We start from the raw sequence: 26657 nt of genomic DNA on the forward strand, positions 1-26657 counted from the left end.
TCGACTGATTGTTTGTACAGGCTTAACAACGGGTATTTCTGCCTCTGAATGAAACATAGCTGCGCTTGATAGCGTGGACCATTCCACTTCCCGGAACCGTGGTGAAGGGACATGCAGTCATGAGCTCCGACGGAGCGGCCATAGCGGGCTAAGCTGACCGCGGAAACATGTTGATGGAAGTAATGATAAGGACCACTACCTGCCGGACGAACCGTTCTGAACACCGTGTTTGTACATGCAAACGGAAGAGGAAGACCGTACCGCTCAAGGGACTCAGGGACGCACTGGCTCAGTGTGGTACACTGGTCGAGGTTGTTGCCTCTGGGGCGTACCAGATCAACCATGTCTGTGCCATTACCGTGAGCGATTCCGGGGCAACAAGGAAGATACGGGCTGCTCGAGATTTGAAAAAGCGGCGTCGCTGCCTCGTGATCAGCCTTCAAAACAAGGAGGCCAGGGTAAAGCTACACTGGCTTTGCACGGTGTCGCGGATGAGGACATTCGGGCCGCCTTCGTTAACTTCGTCCGTGTAATCAAGATAACGATGGAGCAGGGGCGAGTCACCGGGGTGACCGACAAGGCTTCGACAACGAGGACGGTGCTGCTGAAGCTCAAGTCGGCACTGAAGCTTGGTTACTTGCCAAACCGTATTCGTGCAGCCGCTGAACTGGCCCTCGTCGTCGCGTCGCAGAGGGTGCAGTGTCTACGGTGCAACGGGGAAAGTACACCTACGGCAGGAGTGCAAGGTCCCCCGTTACTCATGGTGCAGACGCTTTGGACACGCGGAGGCCCAGTTCGTGCCATCATAGGACAACGTCGTGGGGTCCGCGAGTGCCGACGCCGCGAAGGACGTCATGGACCTCGGCGAGGCACAGGAAGCCGCCAAGGGGACCGGTGACCTTGACCCCAGTAGCCACGGGGAAGCGGCAGCCGAGGAGGACGAGCAGCATGCGGCGGAGCGCACCAGCACGCTGGTGGGGGCTCAGCGCAAGAGGCCGGGAGCCAGAGAGCCGCGCTAGTCCCGAGCGGGACTGTCAACCAAGAGCCAGGCATCCAAGACAATGCCATGGACATTACCACCAGCCCGTTTGGCAAGCGACCTCATGACGACGCTCTGTCAGAAAGGGGCAGAGCAACCGGAGATAATGAAGAGCCCCCGCGAAAACGAGGTCGGTGCGCCATTCTACGCAGCGCCTTAAGCCATATTTCGAGACGGAGCGTTAGGCTTCAATTGGCCACTACCATGACGCAGAAGGCTTGGATGACGACGGCGGCGCCTAGAGAGGAGAATGACTCGATGGGGAAACATGATGTTCTCGGTGTCTAATCACTAATGCTAAAATGTCTCCTCAGCCGCCCTTAAACATAGCTTCTTTCCGAGTTCTGGCCGGTAAATGAAAGCCAAGTGGACCGTTAGCTGTCGGACCTTGGCATTGATATTTTGTATGTTCAGGAGACGAAGGTCGAAGGGGAGGAGGAGACCGGGAGCATGGTGCAACGATTCACGTCAGCCACGCTGTAGGTGTGTCGAAAGTCTGTGCTCTGTATATATTAAAAAGCTGCCAGGGCTCTTAGTTCAGAACATGTGCTCTGGCTTGTCGGGCAGACTCGTCGTATGTGATTTCTTGCTGGGATCAGCGCAGTGGCGTATTGTCAGCATGTATACGCGCCGAAGGATGCCCAGCATAGAAATACCGTTTTTTTTTAAACATGAGGTTGGTCTTCACGACAAAAAAGTCGCTTAATAGTTCTGGGAGATCTTAACTCCGTTTAATGACCGTTGTTCCGACTGATAAGTACAGCCGAGGTAGACTATGTAGGGGAGTGTATGGAGGGCGACAGGGAAGTAACGTACACACATTGCCAAGGTACGAGTCACGCACAACTTGTTCGAGATTGTGTCCTAAGATCTGATCGACAAGTGCAACAACTACTTGGTGAAGCCCATATTATTTTCCGACCATGGTCTAGTATTGTTCAAACTAGGGAAATATTGTGATAACTATTGTGCAAACTATTATGCAAGCAATGACCACGCGTTTAACGGAGATTTGTGGATAATAAATAGTAAGCTGCTACAGTACGATGAATTTATACAAACAGTTAAGGGAAGGCTACAAGAAATAGAATTGCTTTTAATTTTGGTTTTGTTATTGCTCACCAGTTGTAGTTTTCGCATTTTCATCGTTGTCAATTAAACACTCACTTTGGCACTCTTTGCCCCAGTTGACCATGCACCACTAAAATACAACCATCATCACAAAGCAAGAAATAGAAACGATCGAAAATAAAATCGGAGAGCAGTGGGAGCTAGGTAAACCAGCTATCAAACTGGAGGCCATCGAAAGGGCCAGCTGCGTTAAGTTTTAGCAAGAACTTGAAGAGGAGGAACTGCCGTCTAACGTGGAAAAACTTATTTGTGAAGGAGGCAAAGCCCCTGCTGTGTTTAAAGATGGCATTTAAAAATGAAACCCAAACTAGAGGCGCTGGGCGCAGACCGCTGTACGCAAGACTGGATCAGATAACTACAGGAGGGATGCCAACCCAGCGTGCACTTGGCTTAGAAAAAAAAAAACGCATGCCTTAGGCAATCTGATAAGCGAGGTAGGATGGAAAGGCCGATTAAGAGCACAGAAGGGCATCGGACATGCGTTCGCATACCGAACTGTTGATTTAGAGGGCTTCGGGATGGAATTCATGCCCGCAGTATCGAGACTGGACGATGAAAGCAGAGGCATGCTAGTACAGGAAATAACAACCGATGAAGTGGAAAAGGCAATATCCAGAACTTGAACTCGGGTAAGTCCCCCGGCCCCACTCGAACAAGCGCTGCTTTTTATAAGGCTTTTGTTAGCGTGCTAGCACCACTGTTAGCCGCCCTGTTTAACGAGGCCTTCAAACTCAAGGTTCTGCCACCTTCTTTCAGCGCGAGGCACACACGATGTTAGAGTTTTAGCTGACCGTTTTTGACGGTCCGCTCCGCTTCCGATGGCCTGCTCAGCATAACCGCAGCGTTAGCAGCGGAAGGGCTTTTAGCTAACCGATAACCGTATCTCCCTCGATGGGGAATCACTAGCGGCGCTGGTCGTGCTCTGTGCGTGTGTAAACCGTCAAAATAAAGCAAAATACCGTTTTTTATATTATTGCCTTTTTTTAACCTTTTTTAGGTAATGTATTCGCTGACACGGTCCTCAATAACTTAAAAGAAGCCGCTTAACTTCCGAATAGCCAAGGCAAGGCTGTCTTTCTGGGAGTGGCATAAAAGTAGGCTCGCGCTTAGGTCAACGTTTCTCACTCCCTTTCTAAATCACGTTGAGGTGTGTTACATCTTTGCGTTTTTGTGAGCGCTTTCGCGCTTTCGTCGCTCATGTTTCAACTGAAGAAACAGAGTTCGCAGTAACGCACTCGCCTCGCTGGCAGTGGCCATGATGGAATTCCGTCCATTAGCAGCATTAAGCTGCCGAGAGGGTCCACCCGGCGAGCGTAGCGGGGCCCCGCTCCGGTAACGTCACTTGCGCCGGAGAACGCCACGCATGCGCAATGGCGCTCCCACTTGGAGCGGAGCGGACCGCCAGAAACGGTCAGCTAAAACCCTGTATTGATTTCGAAACCCGACATCCCAGAAAAAAAAAAGTCACATCCCACCACCCCATTTCTTTGACAAATGTTGACTCGAAATCTTTTATGAAAGACTTGGCAGTCATAAAACAACAGTAACACAGCAAATAATAGGATCGCATCAAACATGCGGGATGAAAGGCTGAACAGAATTCACCGATATACACAGTCAAGTGTGTGCTCGAGTGCTGTGACGCGGCGCGTGACGGCGTAGCAGTGCTCAAATTGTACCTCGAAAATGCGTTTGATTGTGTGTCATGCGAAATTTTCTTTTGAACTTTCGATTACGTAAACATAGGTTCAGTTATAAGGGAGGGTGTAGCTCTGGCGTACCGGAGGTGCTCCACTGGGTTAGGAGTCATTAAGACACTGGGGGCCCCCGTAAGCATGGGGCTTTCGGTGCGTAAGGGCTGGCCCCTCAGCCCTTTTCTCGTCTGTATTTATGTTGAGACGTTATGTTTGAAAATTTGGGGAAACGAGCGAATACGAGAGTTTAAAATTTGTCAGACTGACATGAAACTGCTGGCATATGCAGATAACGTCGCTGTATTTGCAAAGACCAGGGAAGTGTCACAATTACCGCTGACAATGTCAAAGCTTTTAGTACGGTTACAGGCAGTATGGCCAACTGGTCCAAATGCATTGTGCTTGAGTACGGCTCCTGGCCAACGTCACCCAGCAATTTCGCTAACGTCAACTGAGAAACCAGCCTAGTTAAGTACGTGGGGACACCTCTGGGTAATTACCGGGACAGCGACCCATACTGGCATGCACAATCACATGAAATACCGGAAGAGGAGGAAAATTTGAAACGGCCACACCTATCATTGCTTGCAAGGGTAACTGTTTGAAATTTATATTTTGTGTCGAAGCCATCGCTTGTAATGCAAGTGACGCAGTGCTCCCATGTCAATGTCTAGAAAATTACCGAGCATTAGCAGTGTTCATGGGGTCCTCAATTTCAATTCAATTTCAATTTCAATTTACTCCCTAGATGAAGATATAGACGAATTATTGGGCTCAAAGTTGTTAAAAACAACTTTACTGGGGTCCAAGAACCATAGCCTGGCTTACAGAAATTTTGTAACAAATACAATGTTTCTGAAGATGTGTAGCTTGTAAACAAGAAAAAATCCATTGCAGTAACTGCCAGAAAACATATCATATAACTACAAGGATACTGGATAAAACATGATAGTAAACACTGTTTCTGAACAGAAGAAAAAAAGTCAAGCAAATGTGCGTAACAATACAATGTAGTATTTACGGTTATTGGTTGACTAAACAGGTGTAAGCGCGGACAACACAAAAAAGATAGCGCTTTTTGACTCCAACATAACCTACAACTAAATGATGTAAACGCAGACACTGCCAAATAGAACTGGAACAGGGAAAAACACCTGAAATAATTCAATTTCAATCAGTTAGTAAATGGTCATCATAATCACCAGCCTATCTACGCCCACTGCAGGGCAAAGGCTTCTCCCATTATTCTCCAATTATCCCGGTCCTGCGCTAACTGCGACCAATTTATCCCCGCAAACTTCTTGATCTCATTAACTTTCTGCCGCCCCCTGCCACGCTTGCCTTCTCTAGGGATCCACTCTGTCACCCTTAATGACCAACGGTTATCTTGCCTTCGCATTGCATGCTCTGCCCACGTCCATTTCTTCTTTTCTTCTTCTTAATATCTACTACTATGTCCTTAACACGCGTTTGTTCCCTGACCCACTCCGCTCTCTTCTTGTCCCTTAGTGGTACACCTATCATCTTCCGTTCTATTGCTCGCTGAGTCGCCCTCAATTTAAGTTGAACCCTTTTAGTGAGCCTCCAAGTTTCTGCCCCGTAGGTGAGCACCGGTAAGATGCAGCTGGCATGCCCTTTCTTCTTCAGGGACAATGGTAGGCTGTCATTCATTATCTGAGAATGCCTGCCGAATGCACTCTACCCCATTATTATCCTTCTAAAATGGTTAGAATATCAGAAGTTTGCGCTGCAGAGATTGTAGCTTGTAGTTGGTACGAAAGCGGGGTATGCCAGGTGGCAGTATTGCGCGTGTTTACTACGTTTGTTGAATGCTAGAACACTTCGTGCTTCAAATACAGCAAGCTTTTACAGCAAAGCTCTGTACTTCTAACCCCAACGGTTTCATCTCCGTGTGCAAAAACGCCAAGGTGCCAAGAATGCGCTCATACACGGCATGCTTCACACCCCCGCAGGTTTCATGTTCCTGGAGATAGCCCGGAATTTTTTTTTGTATTTTTTAACTGCGGACACCATCAACAAACAATTTCCTCCACAGCTTCACGGTTAAAATAAATTGCGTTACACTGAACGTTTATGCGAGGAACGCAAATTCCGGGTAGCTTGAGGAACCACTCAACATGATCGCACGCGACACTCGGCCGGGTTTCATCTGCATAAATTATTGATTGATTGATTGATTGATTGATTGATTGGTTGATTGTTGTGTTTAACGCGCCGACGCAACGCAGGCAATAAGGCGCACCGCAGTGGAGGGCTCCGGATTACTTTTGACCTCCTTGGGATCTTTAACGTGCGCCAAAATGTCGTACACACGGCGTTTTTGCTTTTTGCCTCCGTCAGAAAAGCGGCCGCCGCGGCCGGGAATCGAACCCGTGACCTAGTGCTCAGCAGCGCAACGCCTTAGCCACTGAGCTACCGCGGCGGGTATCTAGATACATTTTACTGGGTGCGTTGCGCTGCTCTACCGAAGGGTTCCTGTCATCGTATCAAAATTTTCTTCCCTTCGGTTATCCTAGCCCGCCACGTTGAGTCCGCTGATGATGGCGCTCGGTTTTTATGCTCTACGAAAAATAAAGAAGCTGGTAAGAAAACACCGGGATATCATTTAGAAAAACTTGAGTAGAAAAAATGTCGTCTTTCTGAAGAAAAGGTGCGTGCGTGTGTGTGTGTGTGCGGGCCGTGCGTGTGTGCGCTTGTGTGTGTGGGAGAGAGAGAGAGAGAGAGAGAGAGAGAGAGAGAGAGAGAGAGAGAGAGAGAGAGAGAGAGAGAGAGAGAGAGAGAGAGAGAGAGAGAGAGAGAGAGAGAGAGAGAGATGAAAGGGACGTGCAACGAACTGTTTCCTAATAACTTCCTCAAATATTGCAGATATGCTATCTCAGGCTGCCATTTATCTCACCAACATGGCGGACGAAGCCGAAAACCTGACCCGAACGGTGAGTTCGAAGTGATGGGCTACTATTTCTTTAATTTCCCCGCACGGGCACCTTGAGTATTCATGGTGACGGTACTGGCGATACCGCGGACCCCGAGCCCCCCAACATAAGCTGTGACCTACCGTGGTGATGTGTTTTTAAGGTGAAGGGTAGAAACCTCAAACGGTGGCCGTCGGAGCCCAGGTCAAGCTCCGGCGGATGGGCTCCCTGTCTGTTTACCAGGCAGGGAGCTCCGGGACCTCTCTCGGTATCAGGGTAACCCGAGCGAAGGAAGTACCCCCGTCCCCTGCTTTTTCCTATGCCATATGGTAAATCGAAAAACCCCCTCCAAACCTCATCGGACCCTGAAAAGGGTCCGCACCGAAGAATCTTTTCCACCTCTTCCTGCCATCAACTCCCCAAAACCCGACAACTACCCACGTTTTTTGATAGTTGAATCTGTTGACAAATCCAAGCCTCTTTCTTCACAATCCGTATTCCTTGTATTGAAGTTTCTTGAAGCCATCCTTGGCAAGAGGTACAATGCTATAAAACTAAGAACCGGTGAAGTCTTAGTTGAGGTCAACACGCAGCAGCAAGCCACAAATCTCATCAGCCAAACCCGCATGGCAGACCTTGATATCAGAGTCACACCCCACCGCAGCCTCAACAGCTCCCAGGGTGTGATATCTGAGTCAGATCTCCTAACCGAGACAGAGACCGATCTGCTCGAAGGCCTAAAAGACCAAGGTGTGACAGCAATAAGGCGCATCGTCATTAGGAGAGACAACAAAGAAATAGCCACCAAACATCTGATTCTGACTTTCGACCACTGCACACTGCCCGAGCATGTCAACGCAGGTTTCATCCGTTGTTCTGTCCAGCAGTACATCCCGAACCCGCGGCGCTGTTTCAAGTGCCAGAGGTTCGGGCATGGTACCAACTCCTGTCGCGGCAGAACAACATGTGCCAAATGCGCCCAGCACGATCATCTCTCCGACAACTGCACTGCAACCAACTTCACCTGCCCGAATTGCCAGGGTCCACACGCAGCATACTCTCGCGCTTGTGAAAAGTTTCATCTTGAGAAGAAAATCATTAACGTTAAGGTAACCGAAAACATCACCTTCCCAGAGGCGCGAAAGAGGTTCGCCTCTTTCCCCCTGGGGAGGTACGCCGACGCAGCTCGCCGGGGGGCGGAGCGGCGTCTTGTTTCGGTTTCGGCAGGGACCTAGTACCGAGAGTCGGACTTGGTCCCGCCACCGCCCCCCCCCCCCCCCCCCCCCCCGGGCTGCCTCTTGCAGCCCAACCAGCCTCTGCACCGCTCGCTCACCCAGCAGCGGCTGTGGTGGCAACAACGTCTGTTGGGGATGCCGCTGCATCCACTGCTTCCTCTCCACCGGCCCAAAGCACACGCAAGGGCACGGAGATGGAGACGGAGGCAGTCGCAGCGACCCCCTGCCCCGCCTCACTGCCTGTGCCATCTGTGGTGCTCCCCACGCCTTCGGCACTGGCAGCGCAGGCAAAGAACACCCGAAAGGGTACCACGTCAAGGGGGCCCAGTCCGCTGGGCACCCCCTTGCCTTCGAATTTCATCGCTGAATAACCATCCTTTTTATCCAGTCTTTAACGACACATCCACATCTGTGCTTTTTGTAAATCGCCCATCCGTTCCGCTGCCCTTTTCACTTAGAGTGAGAGAGCGAGCCTCGGATCTGAGCGCTTCCTTTTTAGATGTGTACAGATCACCCTTTTCAGACATTTTCCCTCCTTGGAAAGTTCGTCCTATGTCCTCCGACCTTTCTTTTATGAAACTTGACAAAAATCAGGTACCGCGAGCTGCAATACTGCAGCACTTTCTGTCTTTGCAGTTTAAATACCCACTTGCAGAATTTTACAGTGACGCGTCTAAAACCTCCACTATGGTCTCCTGCGCTGCTCATGGTCCGAATTTCAGTGCAGCCAGGACCATGAGCGTCCACACAACAATTTTTTCAGCAGAAGCGTATGGAATTTTGCTTATTGTACGACACATTCTTGAGAACCAGATTCACAATTCCATCATCTATACAGATTCTTTGAGTGCTGTTCGCGCACTGGCATCGCACAAGCCCTCCAAAAACCACATAGTTAATCTTGTATTCAACACTATTATGTCCGTGTATGCACAAAAGCATGAGCTGCTCCTCTGCTGGGTCCCAGGACACGCAGGGATCACTGGGAACGAGTTGGCAGACGAGAGGGCCACTGCTGCTGCACTCAGGAACACTGTAGACATTACAACGATACCCTACACAGACCTCAAGCCACACATAAGACAACACCTGCGCAGAACATGGCAAACACACTGGGACGAACAGACAGACAACAAACTACATGTGATAAAGCCACACTTGGGACGGTACACAGCTGGCTCACACAACAGACACACGGAAGTCGCCTTGGGTAGGCTGCGGATAGGGCACACCCATGCAACGCACTCGTATCTGCTGACGGGATCTTGTAGACCTCAGTGCAGCAGGTGCGGAGAGGCCCTATCCGTAGTGCACATACTAATCACATGCAAGGCACTTCACACAACACGACACAAACACTTCAGAGAACTCTACAGACAACATATTCCCCTACATCCAACGTTTTTTCTAGGTGACGATGCCATTGTTTCCGTGAAACGTGTGTTTGAGTATTTGTCAGACGTCAAGTTTTTAAACCTCATTTCCTATTACGCATAATGAAATCTGGCCCTATACACCAGCCATGCTCATTGTCGTTTTGTGATTTTACTTTTGTTTTTGCTGACTTAACTTAGTGTTTAAGGTTTCACCCCTCATATATGACTATTGTTTTGGCGCTCTTTGCCCAGTTGGCCTTGCGCCATAAACATCCAACCATTATCATCATTTCTTTATTTATGACCATTGGATCGGCCCATTTATTTTGAAGTCTTCGTAAGCAGTAAAAGTTGTTGTAGCAATAGCAGTAGTAGTAGTAGTAGTAGTAGTAGTAGTAGTAGTAGTAGTAGTAGTTAGTTGTAGTAGTAGTTAGTTGTAGTTTGTAGTAGTTAGTTGTAGTTAGTAGTAGTAGTAGTAGTAGTAGTAATCAATTGTTTATTAGTGTGTCCAGCCGGAGGGCCTTTGTGCTGGCGCACGAGAAAACAAAAACAAAAGCAAATCGGCGACGCAAGATGTGTCAGATCTCACACACAAAATAAAATAGCAGTGGTTACACCGAACGAAAATTACACACTGTGACACACACGCGCACGCACACGTGCGCACGCACGCGTGCACTCGCCCACACACACACGCACGCACATGCACACGTACACGCGCGCACGCACGCACACTCACAAACACACGCCCGCGCGCGCACGCACACACACACACACACAGTGTAGTGCTTATAGCAATGCACGCGAGCCGTTATTGCACATGCACACCCATACTCGCAAGATGAATGTACATATGTAATAATGTAAGCCGTACAAAAACTGAGTGAATCTAAGATGGCCTCCACTAGATAAACAGCATAAAATTAGTGTGTACATAGAAGAAAGATACGGGGGAAAAGCAGTAAGAAAAAATTGGCCGCGTATCTTCTCCTTTCGTTGCAAATGTCGTCAAAAGACGATAGTCTTTGTAGACAGTTACCAAGGAAATGCCCCCCTTTGCTTTCCCGCTCACCTCTCATGCTGTTCCTGTACCGTCGCGCTTATTCCAAGGTAAACACACTAAAGGTTTGCGCAAGGCGATTGGAATTTACCGTGTTTCACTGCTACAGGCCGGGTTCGTCGATGCCAGCACTGCAGTACGGCGGAGACGCGCGTGAATCGAGGCGGCCGACTAGAAGGTTTATAGAGCCGCGTGGCCGCGCTCCACGTGCGTTCCAAGCAGAACGTGGAACCTAGCTAGTGGAACCTTTCGTTGCTGTTCCCGCGTGATTTTTCATATGCCGCCAGGAAGCGGCGGTTTTCTGCAGTAGATTTAGAATATGATTTGCTGTCGAAAAACCAAGCATCCATAAATTTTTTAATAAAGGAACACTGTAAATATCCCTTGTGTACTAATTCCCTGTTTTATATTTGCGTAATGTCTTGTTCTTGTTCAACAAAGTTGACAAGTATGAACATATAAACCGGGCTCACACGTTTACATGTGGCTGTGAGTATATAAGGCTATTGCACAATTTCAATTTTACTTTGGCCGGGTGGCTGAATCGAGGCACAGACAGACAGACGGACAGACAGACAGACATACAGACAGACAAAATTTCTGGGTTTAAGTAGCCCAAGAAAGACTATCGTCTTTAAAAAGAAAAAAGGATTGTTTTGCTCACGCGTCACGCCTAAATGACGGCATAAAAGTTAGTCGTACATCAGGAAGAAAATAATGAAAAAGCGTTAAGTTATATCGTGACAAGCTCACGGACATGCTTGAAAAAGATAGTCGGGGAATTACTAAATACATCGAAGTAGTCAGAGCACCGTCTGTACAAACACTGTATTCAGAACATCGGGCACAAGCCACGCAGACATTTAGGATTATGAGAAGCATCGTGTTTCCTGGTTAACTTCGGCGGCACATGGAGTGGGACGTATTGTAGCAGCCCTGTACAAGACACATGATCCGTTAATAATATTGAATAGGTAGAGGAGTCGAGAGTCGAGAGTTGAAACAGCTCATCACAGAATCAAAAAATAAATTCTATAATGTAACATTAAAATCTTTTCTGGAAAACGCCCCTGGAAAATTTTGGCGATATGTTCATCCCCCACCCGCCTCTTCGCATGAAAACGGAGATAGCGCCCCAAGCAAGCCACACGCTTTCATCTCGTTCTTTCCATCGGTCTTTACGCGTGATAACGGTGTCCTGCCGGATTTTACAGATGAATCAGCAAGGCCCCCATTTAATGATATAAAGATTGACGAACAGGATGTGTTTAACCTGCTTCTCAACATAAATACCAAGAAAAGTACCGGACCTGACGGAATTCGTAATGAATTTTTGAAACGTTATGCAGAGTGGGTCTCTAAATTCTTAACTCTAATTTTCCAGGCTTCTATTAACCAATGTTCCTTCCACGAGCATGGAAGCGTGCTAAAATTATTCCAATTCATAAAAGTGGCAGCAAATCAGACGCTACAAATTATAGGCCGATCTCCCTCACTAGCACTTGTTCGAAGTTACTTGAACATATAGTGTCGAAGCATCTATTATGCTACCTTAACGATTACCATATTTTAAACAAATGCCAACATGGGTTTGGTCACGGACTCTCTACAGTAACTCAGCTAATTGAAACTATCCATGATCTCTCGTACACAATAAACAGCCGAAGTCAAACAGACATAATATTCCTAGAAATTGCCAAGGCTTTCGATAAGGTATCGCACCCTAAGTTGCTATTAAAAATTAACACTTTATTTAGAAACCCCCGGTTATCTGAATGGTATACGTTAACCATAGAGAGCAATTTGTCGAATATGAGGGCTTCCAATCTTCCTTCTCGCCTGTGGAGTCTGGTGTACCCCAGGGAAGTGTTTTGGGCCCCCTGTTATTTCTGTTGTTTATTAATGACATGCCGCGTAGCATTACTGTTCCAATCAGACTGTTCGCAGATGACTGCGTATTGTACAACCGCATTGAAACGCCTGCCGACCAGATCGAATTATGACAATCTGCAAAAAATAAAAAAAGACTGGGTGACAGCTGGAAAATGGTTTTGAACACTCAAAAAACTGTGTTCATGTCTATTACTAGAAAACGAAGTATTATTGATTATGCTTATTGCATTGAAGGTGTGCCGTCGAGAAAAGTATAACCAATTACGTACTTGGGTATGAAGCTTACATCTGATATGTTTTCGAATGAACATGTAGATTATGCATGCAGTAAGGCCAGAAAATCATTGTAGTCTGTTCGAAGAAATGTGTTAAATGTCACCCCTGAAGTAAAATCTTTAGAGTACGACCAATTATCGAATATGCTAAAATTGTGTGGGACCCGTACATTTCCGGAAGTCATTCGAAACTGGACAAGATTCAATGGCTTGCGGCAAGATTTATTTTTAACAAATATCGTCGCTGTCACTCCCCCCACCCAGTTATGTGAACTTGCTGAACTTCCTTGTTTAGAATTGAGAACTGAATATGACCGATTGAAGTTTCTTTTTCTTATTATTCATGGCCATATTAAAATTGACAAAAATGACTACCTTCGCATATCTCCCGACGAATATTTTCGCAATCGTCATAGCATGTATATCCCGCCTCCGACTGTTCGTAATGACTGTTTTAAATACAATTTCTTTCCTAGAGCAATAAAGCAATGTAATATGTTAACAGACGCCGCAGTAAGGACGTCGTCTTTAAATGAATTTCTCTAAATTGTGAAAGGCACACACGTTCCCGCAAAATGACCTGGCCAAAAGTGAACCATGTCATCACCTGTGTTTGTAGCGCATGTTATTGTTGCCTCCATGTTGCATTTCCCAAGAGTATTTTGTCTTTGCATTTCTGGAGACGTAGTTTTTTTCTTTCTGTAACCAAAGTGTATTATACGCCTGTAATAGCCCAACAATGGGCTTACAGTATCGACAAACAAACAAACAAACAAACAAACAAACAAACAAACAAACAAACAGACAGACAGACAGACAGACAGACAGACAGACAGACAGACAGACAGACTTATTCCGCCTGGAGTATAATCGTGAGAGCGTCAACGCAGAAGATGATCCAGGTATTATTACAGGCGAAGCGATGGGTAAAGATAGATATAAACTTATTTCGGACCCTGTCAATAAGCGTTTAGTTTGTTTTGAACGTGCTATTCCAAGCAACAGACGCATACACAAGCTGGGGTCGACAAATTGTAGTGTAGACCTTCGGAAGACAAATCGGATCTTTGATGAACTCCTTTGATATCTGGCACACAACACCAAGGGATTAAAGAGCCCTACGAGAAATTAACCGGATATGCGTCGAGGAGCTCAGCTTGCTGTCAAAATTGAAAACGAGGTCATTAACCTCTGCGAGGCGAGGTAGCACCTCACCAATAATGTTAAAGGAGAACATGTTGGCAGTTTTTTGTGTGTGTGTCAGTACCTTAGTTTTAGATGTGTTGATGAGGAGTATGTTGCTTGAGCACCAACGCGAAAAAAACGAGACCGCCCTCTGGAGCGCGGAGCAGCTGAGAGTGTTCGAAACAGATTTAAATATCTTGACCTCATCAGCATATAAAAGGAAGTTAAAGTCATTAAATACTGGCGAAACATCATTTAAGAAGATTGAGAAGAGAAGCGACCCAAAAACTGAGCCTTGAGGGACACCGCTGGTGGCCTCATAGGAAACAGAAGGCTTTCCATTTACAGGCACAAAACATGACCTATCACGCAAATAATAGCATCTAAGGGGTATAAGCGATGGCTGTATATCAGGACTTCGGTCTCCCCATCGTTCTCTCGGTTATTACGCCGCCGCCAACCCATAGTAGCGGCCGCCAAAGTGCTGCGCACTTAAAAAAAGCGCTAAGGAGGCTGTCAAGTTTTCCGCCTGTAATTTGTGTAGACTGCCCTCCGATGGTACTTTAAGCCCTCCACTAAAGCGACGTCCATCGGCGTGTCCCCTCCAAAGTATGCCGCATCTGGCTCTACTTCTCCCTACTAAAGTAACCTACCGTAACCTAACCTAACATAGCCTAACTAATAGAAATCAATTATTCAAAACGCAGCAAATTAACCTCAGCCATAAAAATTATGCTTGAACTAAAGCTGAAACAATTTAAAGGGGGCAAAATTCGTACTCGAACAACTGCCCTCGGTATCAGGAAGCTAACACAGAACCTCTGCACGAACAACGGCAGACGCCATGTCATGTGCCTGCCTGGTTTTAAGTAAATACGAGTGCCCTCGGACGCCACTCTAGCCTTGGCTGCAGCTCTAAGCTGTGGCGCCGTTACGTGGCACTCTAGGGACAGCGTAACCTTACCTCATTTCCGAATTATCTCCTTTTAGAACCTGGATGCCAGCCCATTCAACGTGGAGGCCCAGACGGCCATAACAACAGACGCACAGTATCGTCAAATCGTGCTCACCATGTTCCCGTGCCTGGTCGGCCTGTGCGTCGTGCAACCCTTCCTCGTGAAGAAGACCACCTCGGAGTTGGTCTCGGGAACAAAGGCAAGCGCTCGTTACGCACATGCAACTGAACCCCGAAGCAAAGCAACCCGTTGCCTTGCATGCCGAGGTGAAATGGAATTTGGAACTGAGATGTAAATCTTCCTCTCTACAATGGAGCCCTAGCGGTAGAATAAAAGTTCTTACGAACTGGCTCTGATACGGCTGCAGTGCATCAGACTTGGCAGTAATGAAATTACAGTAGTTAAGTTACTTTTTGCTGTAATGAGCAATGTAATAAATTACTTTTGAGTGTTGGTAATTTAGTAATGTAACGAATTACTCCAGGTCAGTAATTTCATAGAAATTACTCATTACTTTCCCAATTACTTTTCACTACGTTATAGCCTGTCTGCTTCTCTCACGGCATAAAAAGTTGACCAAGAAAAGTTGACCAAGTGGAGTTCCAATTCCCAGAGAGTCTCTGGGCATTGGAACTCTACGAACGCGAAGGAAACACGTTTCGATGAGAGCTCTGCCTGCTTTCTCGTGCCTCTTCATACCCTTTTCATGCGTTTCAAAGTAATTTCTTAGTAATTTCATTACTTTTGAAAAGTAATAGTAATGTAATGTCATTTCTTGCGGCCACCTGTAATTACTTCTGATGTAATTTAATTACATTTTGGAAAATTCTAGTAAAGTAATGAGTAATGCAATTCAATGACTTTTAGAAGTAATTTTGCCATCTCTGCTCTCTACATTGGTGCTCTAGCGGTAGGATAAAAGTTCTTACGAAGTGGCGCTGATACGACTACAGTGCCGGCAATCCTCTACACCCTCCCCCTCCCCACCCGTCCTTTGTCACGAGGTCAACCATTGGGCTAGCAGGTTTCGCTAGTTAACCACTGTTTGCTAAGTATTTCAGTAAACAGCCCGGCATTTTCCAAACATTTCAGCCAGCAACTATTACGAACCTAGATTATGTAAACCTGTGTTTAACCAAATTTATTCATCCTAAAAATCTGCAGTGAAGTCCAGTTACAAACGCGTAAGTAATCAGTGCTAATCACCATTTACATTTAAATACCTCCCGTAATGATTTTTCTTTTCCTCCTGGTATTTTCGGAATAACAGAAGGTCACAACTTCTCTGTAAGAACTTGGTACTTATTTTGAAGTTGCTCTTAAGGTAGTGTGATTTTTTAAAGAACATGGGTGACAGAAGAGGACAACTGCTGGTGTCATAGCTCTGCTTTAACGCATTAGGTTTATTTAGGTTTAGGTTTCTTTAGAACACCAGAACAACTTTATGCAGACAAGGGCACCCCGACGGAAACGAGAACATTTAGCTTTCTGGCTACACAATTAAACAGCATTCGTCTGAAAACTATGGCCCGACGAATGAGCAAGGCTCTGCACCCGGCAGGTAGCTGTAGTTTTAAAATAGGACAGAAAGAAAATGGCGGCTTTCATACGTTTTTATGTGAACGGCACTGACTCCTCCAAACAACGATATTTTTGAACATGAACATATGACGTTCAATGCGCATGCAGGTTCGTCAAACTACTAAATGAATTGCTTTTTTAGAAAAAATAAATCGAGAAAAATATTATTCTATAGTGCATCCACAGTGCAGGCTCAGTGGCTACGCCGTATCGCTACTCGGCACGGGTGGCGGGTTTTAATCCCGGCTCGTCGCGGCTGTTTTTCCGATGGAGGCGAAAAGGAACACGCTCTACGAGCACTTCGGTGCCTTTTAAAGGCTTCCGGGTGTTATAAAACAACTCGCAGTCCGTTTCCACGAAGCACCTAATAGCCGCGGCAAAACTTTGAGCGACAAACCGAAATCGAACTTTTTAGACTTCATAGTCTTGTGGCCAATAATATTATGCCTAACGGGCAAAATGGTTAATATCGTGCACTAATTATGTCAGTAAGCCTTGATGTAAACAAAGGTCTGGTTTCCAACTTCGGTACGTCTAAATCTATGGTTGCTGAATGCAAATTGTTAACGATTCGCTTTGAGCGTCACTGATTGCCACTGGGAATAACACGCCCAAATAGCAACTTGTAGCACCAATGGCGAAAGCACGTTCTTATGAATACCCTGTGCACCTCAAGAATCGTTGGCCCCTCTTCGGCTGCCAGATTCGTTCAAAGAGGTTCCTAGGATTTGAAAAATTGGTAGTAATCGTTGGTCTCAAATTTGGTGGATTAATTACTACTTGTAGAATTTTCCTCTGCAACACGCATACATTCACAGTAAAAAATTCAGTAGTTTCACTAAGGTAAGTGCAAGCGGTAGCGCTCGACTGAAGGGGGGGGGGGGGTCTTAGTTTTCTTTTTCTTTTTTTTGTTACTTAATTTAGCCACCACTTCGGACTCAACGGGCGCAGCTTGCTTGGCGTCGTTTACACTCTGTTCAGCTCAAACATCGATATCGGTCGGAGAGTTGCCCAAGCATTCTCTAAAATATTTGGAGTGGATCAAGGCTACATATGTGATATGCAACAAAAAACACACGAAATTGGACACCTAAGTGAAAACCCGGCTACATGCATGTTAACATCCTCTCCGTACTGTGGTCCTCTGTGCATCCTGTGCAGCTAGCGCCGTCTCGATTGGCACAAACAGCAGCATCTGTGCCTAAAATGCGCGACGCCCTTAGGCGTTGCCTGCCGACGCACGTCCTTGCTGTCACGTGATTCTTTAGCTATCTGGTCTTGATTGACAGGCTCCACATTCTGACAGAACGACACACGTGATGTTATGAGGTGGGAATATCTAGGGCTCTCGCGCGAAAAATTCTCGATTTCCTCACCGGCCTAAGTTCTCATCAGCGAGCTCAAATTTAAAGAGGGTTGAGTCTTCTCGGTCGAAGCAAAAAAAAAAAAAGGAAGCTCACACTGAGGCGTCGACTAGAAGGTAGCGAAGCTGGACGCAACAGTAACGTGTTTTCTCTTTTTCACCTCGTGGCGTTGTTTAAGCGTTGCCGCTGTACGAGCGACCACAGCTGGATGTTCGTCCTACTCCATCGCACATGGCTCTGCGCGCACGTCACCTTCCTTCGTCGCGCGCACTTATCGATGCGGCGGCGGGGTCTTCGCCTTCCTCAGCCAGGTGGCGGCACAGCTCCCGCGCGCTCCTCCATTCCCTCCTCTCCTATCTCTCTTTCTCCCCCCCCCCCTTCCCCATCGGGTGCTGCTCCAATCCGGGCGCTTGCTGGAGGGGGTGTGATTTGTCCTCTAGCTCGCAAGGTCAAAACTGGTCACCCCGCGAAGACTTCCCGAGGTAGCATACTGTAGCTTTAGCTACAAAAATAAATATACCGTGGGGCGCTTAAGCCTGCTCACGTGCTTGGAAGTCAAAAGCCTGGCGATACTTATTATTTTGTTTACTGCTAAATTGCATTATAATCTGTTTCTTCGCTTTCGTTTATATTTTGCCGCGAAGTACTTGGACCGGCTTTTTTTCTGGTACGTCGTGTTTGCGCTTCTTGTGCTTCGTTTCTTCGTCTTAAGGCACGAATTACCTCATCAAGCAAACTGGCACACACAACGGCTTCCTTGAAATCGGGCTACCGCGTTGCTCTTGTGCACCTGTTCCTCTACCGTGCCATCACTATCAGGCGTCACGCAGCCCGCATTATTCCCCAATGAATACGTTTCCAACTCACAGCTTAAAGAATTTGATGAAGCGGCCACGTTATACTCTCAAAGCTCCCGATTTCAAGCCAATCCCCCTAGTGGACAGCGTGCTACGAAGAACGGAACAACAAATACAAAAACTTTTGTTCTAGGTGTGTAACATGTGGAGATAGCGTATTGTTAAACTGATAAGAACAGACACTTTCACAGCGGAGAGAACTTCTCGCCAGTAAATATAAAAAAAAGTGCGGAGGTAGCGAATTCGGTATACCCCTGGGCTACTAATGAGTGGACGCAGGTTCAAATCTCATGGGATCACACCTGTTCTTTTTAACAGAAAAGCTGCCTAGCAAATTGCTAGAGTATCGTGTCCGCAGTGAAACGTACCAAAAAAAAAAGGCCGAGCACACGTGAGCGCACGCATGTGGGTGCGTGTCTCGCGGCGACAGCCCGGTTCGTGTGTGTGCGCGTCGCCGCGACCACCCAGCGTCCCCTGCGGACGTTTGTCAAGCCACGCATACCCACTCAGGGAAATTGGCCGAGATTGCGTCGACCACCCGGCAGAGCGCTCGAGTGTGCGTGCCTCGCGGCGACCGCCCAGCGTCCCGGTGCACGTTTGTCAAGCCAAGCATACCCAGTTAGGGAGAAGCAATGATGGAGTAAAAGTTGTTGCGGCAGCGAAGAAGCAAATCGACTGCAATCGTGGACTTAACCCGTCTTCATGGTCGTGAAGGTTCCGTACAGCTTCGCTATCAAGTCTTACACGTTAGTGTGAGATTCCTTAATTTATTTACTTTTTATAGATATTTTTTTTACTTTTACTTTTCAGTTATTTTTTACTTTTACTTTTTATAGTTATAGATAAATTTACTTTTTATAGTTATAGTGGCCCTTTTCTCAATGGCGTAACTACTACAACAACGACGCATTTTCGCATGCGGAATAGTGGTTTTAAGGCTTTTGTTTAATAATAACAACAATAGGATTGATTGATTATGTAGCGTAACGCGCCGATACTACACAGGTTATGAGGCGCGCCATAGTGGAGGGCTCCGGATTAATTTTGACCACCTGGGTACCTTTAACGTGCGCCGAAATCTCGTACACACAGGCGTTTTGGCTTTTCGCCTCCATCGGAAAAGCGGGCCCCCCGTCCATATCCTCAGCAGCACAGTGCGTTAGCCACTGAGCCAAAGGGGAGGGTAAATAGTAATAATAAAAAAGCACGATTAAGTCATTTTCATCAATTAGGTTCAAACCAAAAATCGCTGAATTTAAGAGCAGCTGACGTTGAGTGTCGTTTGCATTCTGTAGTAGATTCGTCTTGCTGTAAATACGTGAAACACATCACAAAATCGCCCCACTCTGCTGGCATTGGCTGAAGTCCTAGGCACTTTTTTCACGTCATCACATTTGTATTAATTCTCACAAATAACAAAACTAGACTATTATTACTACTCCTTTGGGCTTGGACCTTGACTAGCGCTTCTCCCCGCACAACGGGCGAAGATGCATCGGAGTGAGGTTGTAAGTCTCGCGGTAAGGGTCGCTCGGTTAGCCACGTGTACTTTCCGGATGCTGGCCAATTTTCCAGAACCGCACGCCTTCCTAACGGTCACTGCATGACACAAAGCCCGCAGGTCCACGCTCCTAAGAGCAGAAGATCCGAAAACGCCAACGGTGACAGTGATATAATTTCAGAATTATTTTAGTTATTGCTACTTCTTTCTAATTTAACACGATTGCAAATTATAAATATAAACACTGCAAAAACAGTGTACGGAATTAAGCTTCTGCGAAAATAAAACAACCAAAAAGAAGGTTGCAAATTTAGATAGTAATACACGTTCGCCTCTAAAAAAAAAAGAAACAATTTTCAATTTTTAGAGAATAACTTCCAAAAAAGTAGGCATAAAATGCAAAACCATGAACAAAGAAGTGGAAAAAAAATTACGCCCACGTCCCCTCGCCGGAACCCTGGTGTGATGCGACGCTGAGGGGGGTTCAGGCACAAGCGGAGAGCAACCGTCGACCGAAAGGCCGGGGGAGAGCGGCACACCGATTATATGCGCAGCGCGCCCGAAGGAGAGGAGACCGCGGAGAGAGAGAGTACTGCACATGCGCAGCACCACGCGCAGCGCCGCCCACCGGCGGAGTGAGAGCGCGCTGGGCCGCACACCCGCAGATGTTGAGAGAGAGTATTCGCTCTCACCTGGGCACGCGCCGGCGCCAGTGCGTCTGCCGCGCCTATGACGCAACACAATCCAACACAATCCACTTTAATCCAATCCAAATCCAATCGAATCCAAGCCAAGCCAATCGAATCCAATCCAATGCCCCTCGCGACAGTGTGTTCGGTATCGGAGAGGAGAGGGAGTGAGCGGAGGAGAGTGCGGACGCCGCCGCCGCCGACGACGACGGACGCACGGAGGAAGGACAGGGCCGCCGACAAGAGATGAGCGTCGCATCTAAAACTCCAAATCCTTGTTATAAAGTGCTTTGAGTGCACCTGCACTGGATTTCTGCCACAACTGTGACGCTATGCAAAAGATCAAAGCTCCTTGCTTCCAAGAAACACGGTTAAAACGCGGAACTCTCCCATGCAACCTGAGTGAAAGTCCAAAACTCCCACCTCTCCTCGCGGGAACCCCTGTGTAGATGCGACGCATAGGGGATTCACGTTGCAGCGTTGGACAGCGGAGGAACGGCGCTGGAACGATGGAGCGGAGCGGTGCAGGCACCGCGTTTTATAGCGCGCATAACGGTGAGGGGACGCTGCCGCGGCTATGACGCAACACAATCCAACACAATCCACTTTAATCCAAATTCAATACAATCCAATCCAATTTAAGCCAAGCCAAGCCAAGCCAAGCCAAGCCAAGCCAAGCCAAGCCAATCCAATCGAATCCAATCCAATGCCCCTCGCGAGAGAGTGTTCGCTATCGGAGAGGAGAGGGGGTGAGCGGCGGAGAACGCAGCTCGCGCGGCGAGGAGAATGGGGGAGGGGCGGACGCCAACGACGACGACGCCGACGCCGGATGCAGGGACAAGGCGGGTGAATGAGATGCCTTCGCATCCAAAATCTAAACTGCTCCGACCATATCGGAATGGCGCAATCGTACAGACGTCAGCTTCGTAACGCGAGCGACACGTGTTCGATTCGGGCCAATGGATAGTTTTTTTTCGTGAAGCTCTTGGATGTGCCTTTGTGAAAACCCATTGCAAAAGTTGGCTTTCCTGCAGCGAGTTTTGGGCGTAACGATGGATGGCACGAGTGAGGCGAACGTCGCCATCAGTGGGGCATAGATAGCTTCGCTCATCACCATTATCGTTCTGTGAAGCCCACAACGGACCTGTCCATGCTCGCCGATTACGCGGAGGGGATTTGTTATTGGTTGTCTGGTTCTTTTTAGTTCTTCCAACCCTACTGCATCGGCTGGCGCTGCATTTAATTCCCGTTTCGCAGCTGCATGCGCATTTTCTCGGCCTGCCATCCTTGTTATTTCGTCTTCCTCTCGGCCCGTTGGGCTCAGTCTTTGCCGATTCACGCTAGGGGAAGTGCATACCTTCTGTGGAATCGGCGGCGTGCTCAAGTGAAATTTTTTAACGCGAAATTGTGACTTGGCATTGTTGGCAAGGCTGGCGAAAGCGCGCAACCGGCCGGCGTCCACCGAACGCCGCACACCCACATGGATATCGTCCGCAAAGCACTGCCCACAGCCGCTCACCCTTTTCTAACACGCCCCGTGGCATTCCACGCGCTTGATAGCGTGCGTACATCCGAAACGGTAAAGCAAAAAGAAATGTTCAGCACGTTTTCCACCAAAAAAAAAATGAACAGGAAGAAGCGCTTTCGCGCACTGTTTTATACTGTGCATCAAAATAAAAAGGAAAAACAGTAAGAAGCACTTGGCGCGCAGTTAATGCCCATTGGCTTACGACGCAAAACACGAGTAAAACAACAACAACAACAACAAAAACAACAAAAATAAAACTAGCGTGCATTGGAAATTTACCGCGCAGTGCTGGCATTCAGGTTCTGAGTCAGTGTAGCAGCAGCATGAATAGTAATTTTTGAAAGAATAGCTAGCTGCTGTGAGTGTGATGCCGAGGTTGTGGGTTATTACAAGGTCAAGACCTGGGCTAGTTGGTATACATTATTATGATGGGACACCGCAAACTTAACGGGTCGAGAGACGAACGCAACCCGAGCGCTCCTGTTGTCCTTCTCTCGTCCCGTTAAGTTTGCGCTGTTACATCATGAAAATTATAGGTTATACTCGACTTAAGCTAGGCCCTGCGACCAAAAGAAACGCGGTCGCGAAAGAATTCGCTGAAAGATGCTGCAATAGTTTTGCATCGTACTTTCGCTGAACATATCGGGCGTGATGGTATTTGTTGCGCACAGCTGAGCAAGCCAGGCACGGTTCAGGCAATTTCTTTTCACCTGGTTCCAGTCGCCTAGGTACGGGGGCAGTGGCTCAAAAATATATCCCAAATATAACTGCGGTTCTCACCGCAAGCATTGACCGGGGACAGCTGCCATACCTAATTTTGCCGGCGGACTTCTTCGTAAGCCACCCCGACGGAGCTCCTACAGTCGTGGCGTTCCAGTTATGGTGAAAACTCCGCAGCGCCGCTGAAAATGTTCCCGTCGATTAAGGCTCCCTTCGCTGGGAAAACATTATGCCTTCCCGCAGGAAGGATGGCCCTTCAACGCACAGAACGGCGGTGTTTGGGTGTTTATACAAATTCCATCCTACCGTGGGAACCTTTGAACGTGCATAGACGAGCTTAGCTTAGAAAAACACCTCCTCGACCTAAAGTGAAAGTCGACATAGTTTCCGCATGTTTAAGTGAACGCAAATGCGTCGAAATAAAGAACGCTAGTCGAGTAGGCGGACATGCTAGCAGCGTCTTTTACTTGTGTACGTTGGCGTTTGCATAGGTAAGAAACAGGGCTAGACTTCACCATAGATTCTCGTTCCTGGCGGGTATTGTACGTAGTGATCGGTACATTCGGCATTGATAGGCACAGCCGCTACATTTTATGCGCGCAGTCGCAGGCCCCACGGCGAGCGGGGCGAAGTCGACGAGTGCGGGGATTAAACTTAGCCCCACCTGTCGGAGCGCGCCTTCCCTACACGGCAATTTTGCGACACGCTCGATGGACAGGTCGCTCTATAAAGCCTGTCATGGTGAAGCCCATTTTATAAAGCTGGCTTTCCCGTCGTGTGTTTCGCCCTGACACCGGCGCCATCAGTGAGGCATAGAAATTTTCATTAAAAAAAAAAAAGCCAACTTACGATAACACGCGTCCACTGTCCAGCGTTGAATCAGTCCGAACTCCGGTCGTAGTTTCATTAAGGGAATAATGCTGCCGCAAGGGTAGGCGATGTCAGTGTAGGGGCATTCCGTGCCCGCGCCATCTGCTCTACCCGCGCGCACACAGCTCGGCCGAAGCTGCTGCGCCGGTTCGTGCCAATTTATTTATTGCTTTTTCTACAATAAACTGCGAGGAGGACACGCTACTTTCAATATAAATTAACGTTTCTATCTGCTGACTGGCGGCTAAGACATAAATGCGGCAAATAAAAATGATCTATATCTCTCTCTCAATCAGTCAATCAATCGATCGATCGATTCATTCGACCAATCAATGAATCGAGTCAGTCGGTGAGTTATCAAGCGCACCAAATAAATAAATAAATAAATAAATAAATAAATAAATAAATAAATAAATAAATAAATAAATAAATAAACAGTCACGGATAAGAATTTTCTCCGCCGAGTACAACGGACAGTTCAGTGTTCGCACGAATTACAATTCGGGGTGACTACTACAACGCGTAAGACTCATGCTAAGGTGGCACACATAAACGGGTGACTCTGCGGTGTATAGAATCTCCGCCCCTATCTGAGCTGTGACCCTATCGATGGCACGACCGTTCGGATGCAATGGTTGCTTCTTCTGAAACCTCCTCTAACGGGCGCTGTCGTCGTCGCCCGCGCAGGAGTTCATGGTGGTGAACGGGCTGTCCGAGCTGCTGTGGAGCCTGGGCTCCGTCTCCTGGTCCTTCGTGATGCTGTCGCTGAGCGCGCTGCCCGTGCTCGGGCTGCTCAAGTTCACGTCGCTGCTTCCCCGCGCCAACGTGCTCGCCCTCATGGTAGGCCTCCTGATGCACTGCGCCTCCAGCGCCCTCAACTGCCTGCTCGTCGCCTCGCTCGTGCCCAGGCGTGAGTCCGCACGCGGCCGCTGCCCAGCTACCTGCCACCGCGCACCCTTGTGTCCGCTTTGAGAGCACCCGATTCGCATCTGGTTCAGTCGTGACGTACTTCCGATTGTAAGGACACTGACGTGACCGGTACATGCTCAGAAACCAGGGGGGAGAAAAGCTTAGGAGAGGCCCTGATGTCACCTCTACTGATAAGCCGAGAACGCCATCGTAGACAGCGCCATTGGAACACGAAAGTGTTTTATTCCCGGATACACCCAGATTTCAGGGACGTCATAACCGTCACGAAGTGACGCCTTTACAGCGAATCAAGCGGCCTGTAAAGGGTGCACCCCTGCACACATGGTCTTCTTGCGGGGAAGCAACCTTTTGTACTAAAAAGTACTAAGAAGTGGGATATCTACCGTGGCAAAAAGCTAGACGTTCAGAAAACGGTGCAAGCATAGATCAAGCAGAAAAGCGAACAATGGATGGCAGAAATACGGAAGAAGAACAAAAGCGCATCCAAGAAGTTTTGGAACCATGTAAAATCACTAAGCTCAAAAAACGATAACCATCAAAAATTCCTGATTGATGAGGAGGGGGAACATTTAGAAGAAGAGCACGCGTTGGCGCATATTCATCGAGTGATTAGGGAGAAGTTTAGGACAATAGTGGTAGGGAAACCGGCACCGATAACATCAGCGCCACAAAAGACTGCGGAAAGGGAAATAAGTTTGAGCAACCTTGATTGGAAAAAAGCAGAGCAAAAGGTTTCGCCCCAGACAGCAGTGGGCCCGGACGGAATACCAATGCAACTGATAAACCTACTTGGACCTAAAAGTAAGGAATCGTTTATGAGGGCAATAGATAACGTGATAGAAACCAAACACATACCAGAGGACTGGTTAGAAAGTAGGATGAATTTAATATATAAAGGCAGAGGAGACAAAGCCAGTATTGATTCATACAGACCACTCACAGTAACGTCAGTGGTGTATAGATTCGTAATGCAGGCGATAAAATCAGAAATTCAAGCATGGATGGAAGAAAATGAAATACTTGGGGAACTGCAGAATGGATTTAGACAAGACGGGCGACTGGATGACAATCTGTTCGTGATAACGCAATGCATTGAAATTGCGAAAGCACAGAATAGACCACTATGGATTACGTTCTTGGACATTAAAGGGGCGTATGACAACGTAAGCAGAGAACGGCTGTGGAGAATGCTGAAACTCCACGGATTAGATGACGGGTTAGTACAGTTCCTTATAGCAATCTATAAAGACAATAGAGTGCACCTTACTTGGGAAGGACAGAAATGCGCCCAGCAGGTCAACATCCATCGGGGACTGAAACAGGGATGCCCTTTGAGCCCAATACTGTTCATGCCTTACATGGCAGGGTTAGAAAAAAAACTGGAAGAAAGTCAAGTAGGGTTTAGCCTAACCCATATGCTGCAAGGCGAAGTGGTACAACAGCATATTCCGGGAATGTTATACGCAGACGGCATTGTTCTTTTAGCTGGTAACCATAGAGATATGCAGCGGCTAATAAATATTAGCGGCCAGGAAGCCACTGACCTCGGGTTAAATTTTAGCGCAGAAAAATCGGGAATAATGATTTTCAATTGCGCTACCACTGACGCAGTGTCTATCCAGCAAGGTGAATTACCCAGCGTAAAAGGATATAAATATTTGCAGATGTGGATAGACGAAGGGGATAACTACTTAAGAACTCGAGAGGAGCAACTTAAGGGTAAGGAAAAGCGAAACGCAGCTATAATGAAGAATAGAGCTCTGTGGGGGTATAACAAATATGAAGTAGTAACAGGAATGTAGAAAGGAGTAATGGTTCCGGGTCTCACGTTTGCGAATGC

At 47.5% G+C, this 26657-nt stretch overlaps 1 protein-coding gene across 3 annotated transcripts in view; it reads left to right on the forward strand.

Moving 5' to 3' along the window:
- Positions 1-2572: 2572 nt before the first annotated feature.
- The window catches only part of LOC144147013 (phospholipid-transporting ATPase ABCA3-like), a 127389-nt gene continuing 103304 nt past the window's right edge, over positions 2573-26657 (forward strand). For all 3 annotated transcript variants that reach the window (XM_077679019.1, XM_077679021.1, XM_077679020.1), the window contains exons 1-4: positions 2573-2799; positions 6751-6818; positions 14812-14976; positions 24575-24797. In XM_077679019.1, the coding sequence (XP_077535145.1) occupies positions 6753-6818; positions 14812-14976; positions 24575-24797 (454 nt within the window). In that variant the 5' untranslated portion in view covers positions 2573-2799; positions 6751-6752. The remainder of the gene's footprint in view (positions 2800-6750; positions 6819-14811; positions 14977-24574; positions 24798-26657) is intronic.

The sequence above is a fragment of the Haemaphysalis longicornis genome, unplaced genomic scaffold (genome assembly GCF_048455015.1).
Source record: "Haemaphysalis longicornis isolate Haplotype H1 unplaced genomic scaffold, Haemaphysalis longicornis Haplotype H1 scaffold_7, whole genome shotgun sequence".
NCBI lineage: Eukaryota > Metazoa > Arthropoda > Arachnida > Ixodida > Ixodidae > Haemaphysalis > Haemaphysalis longicornis.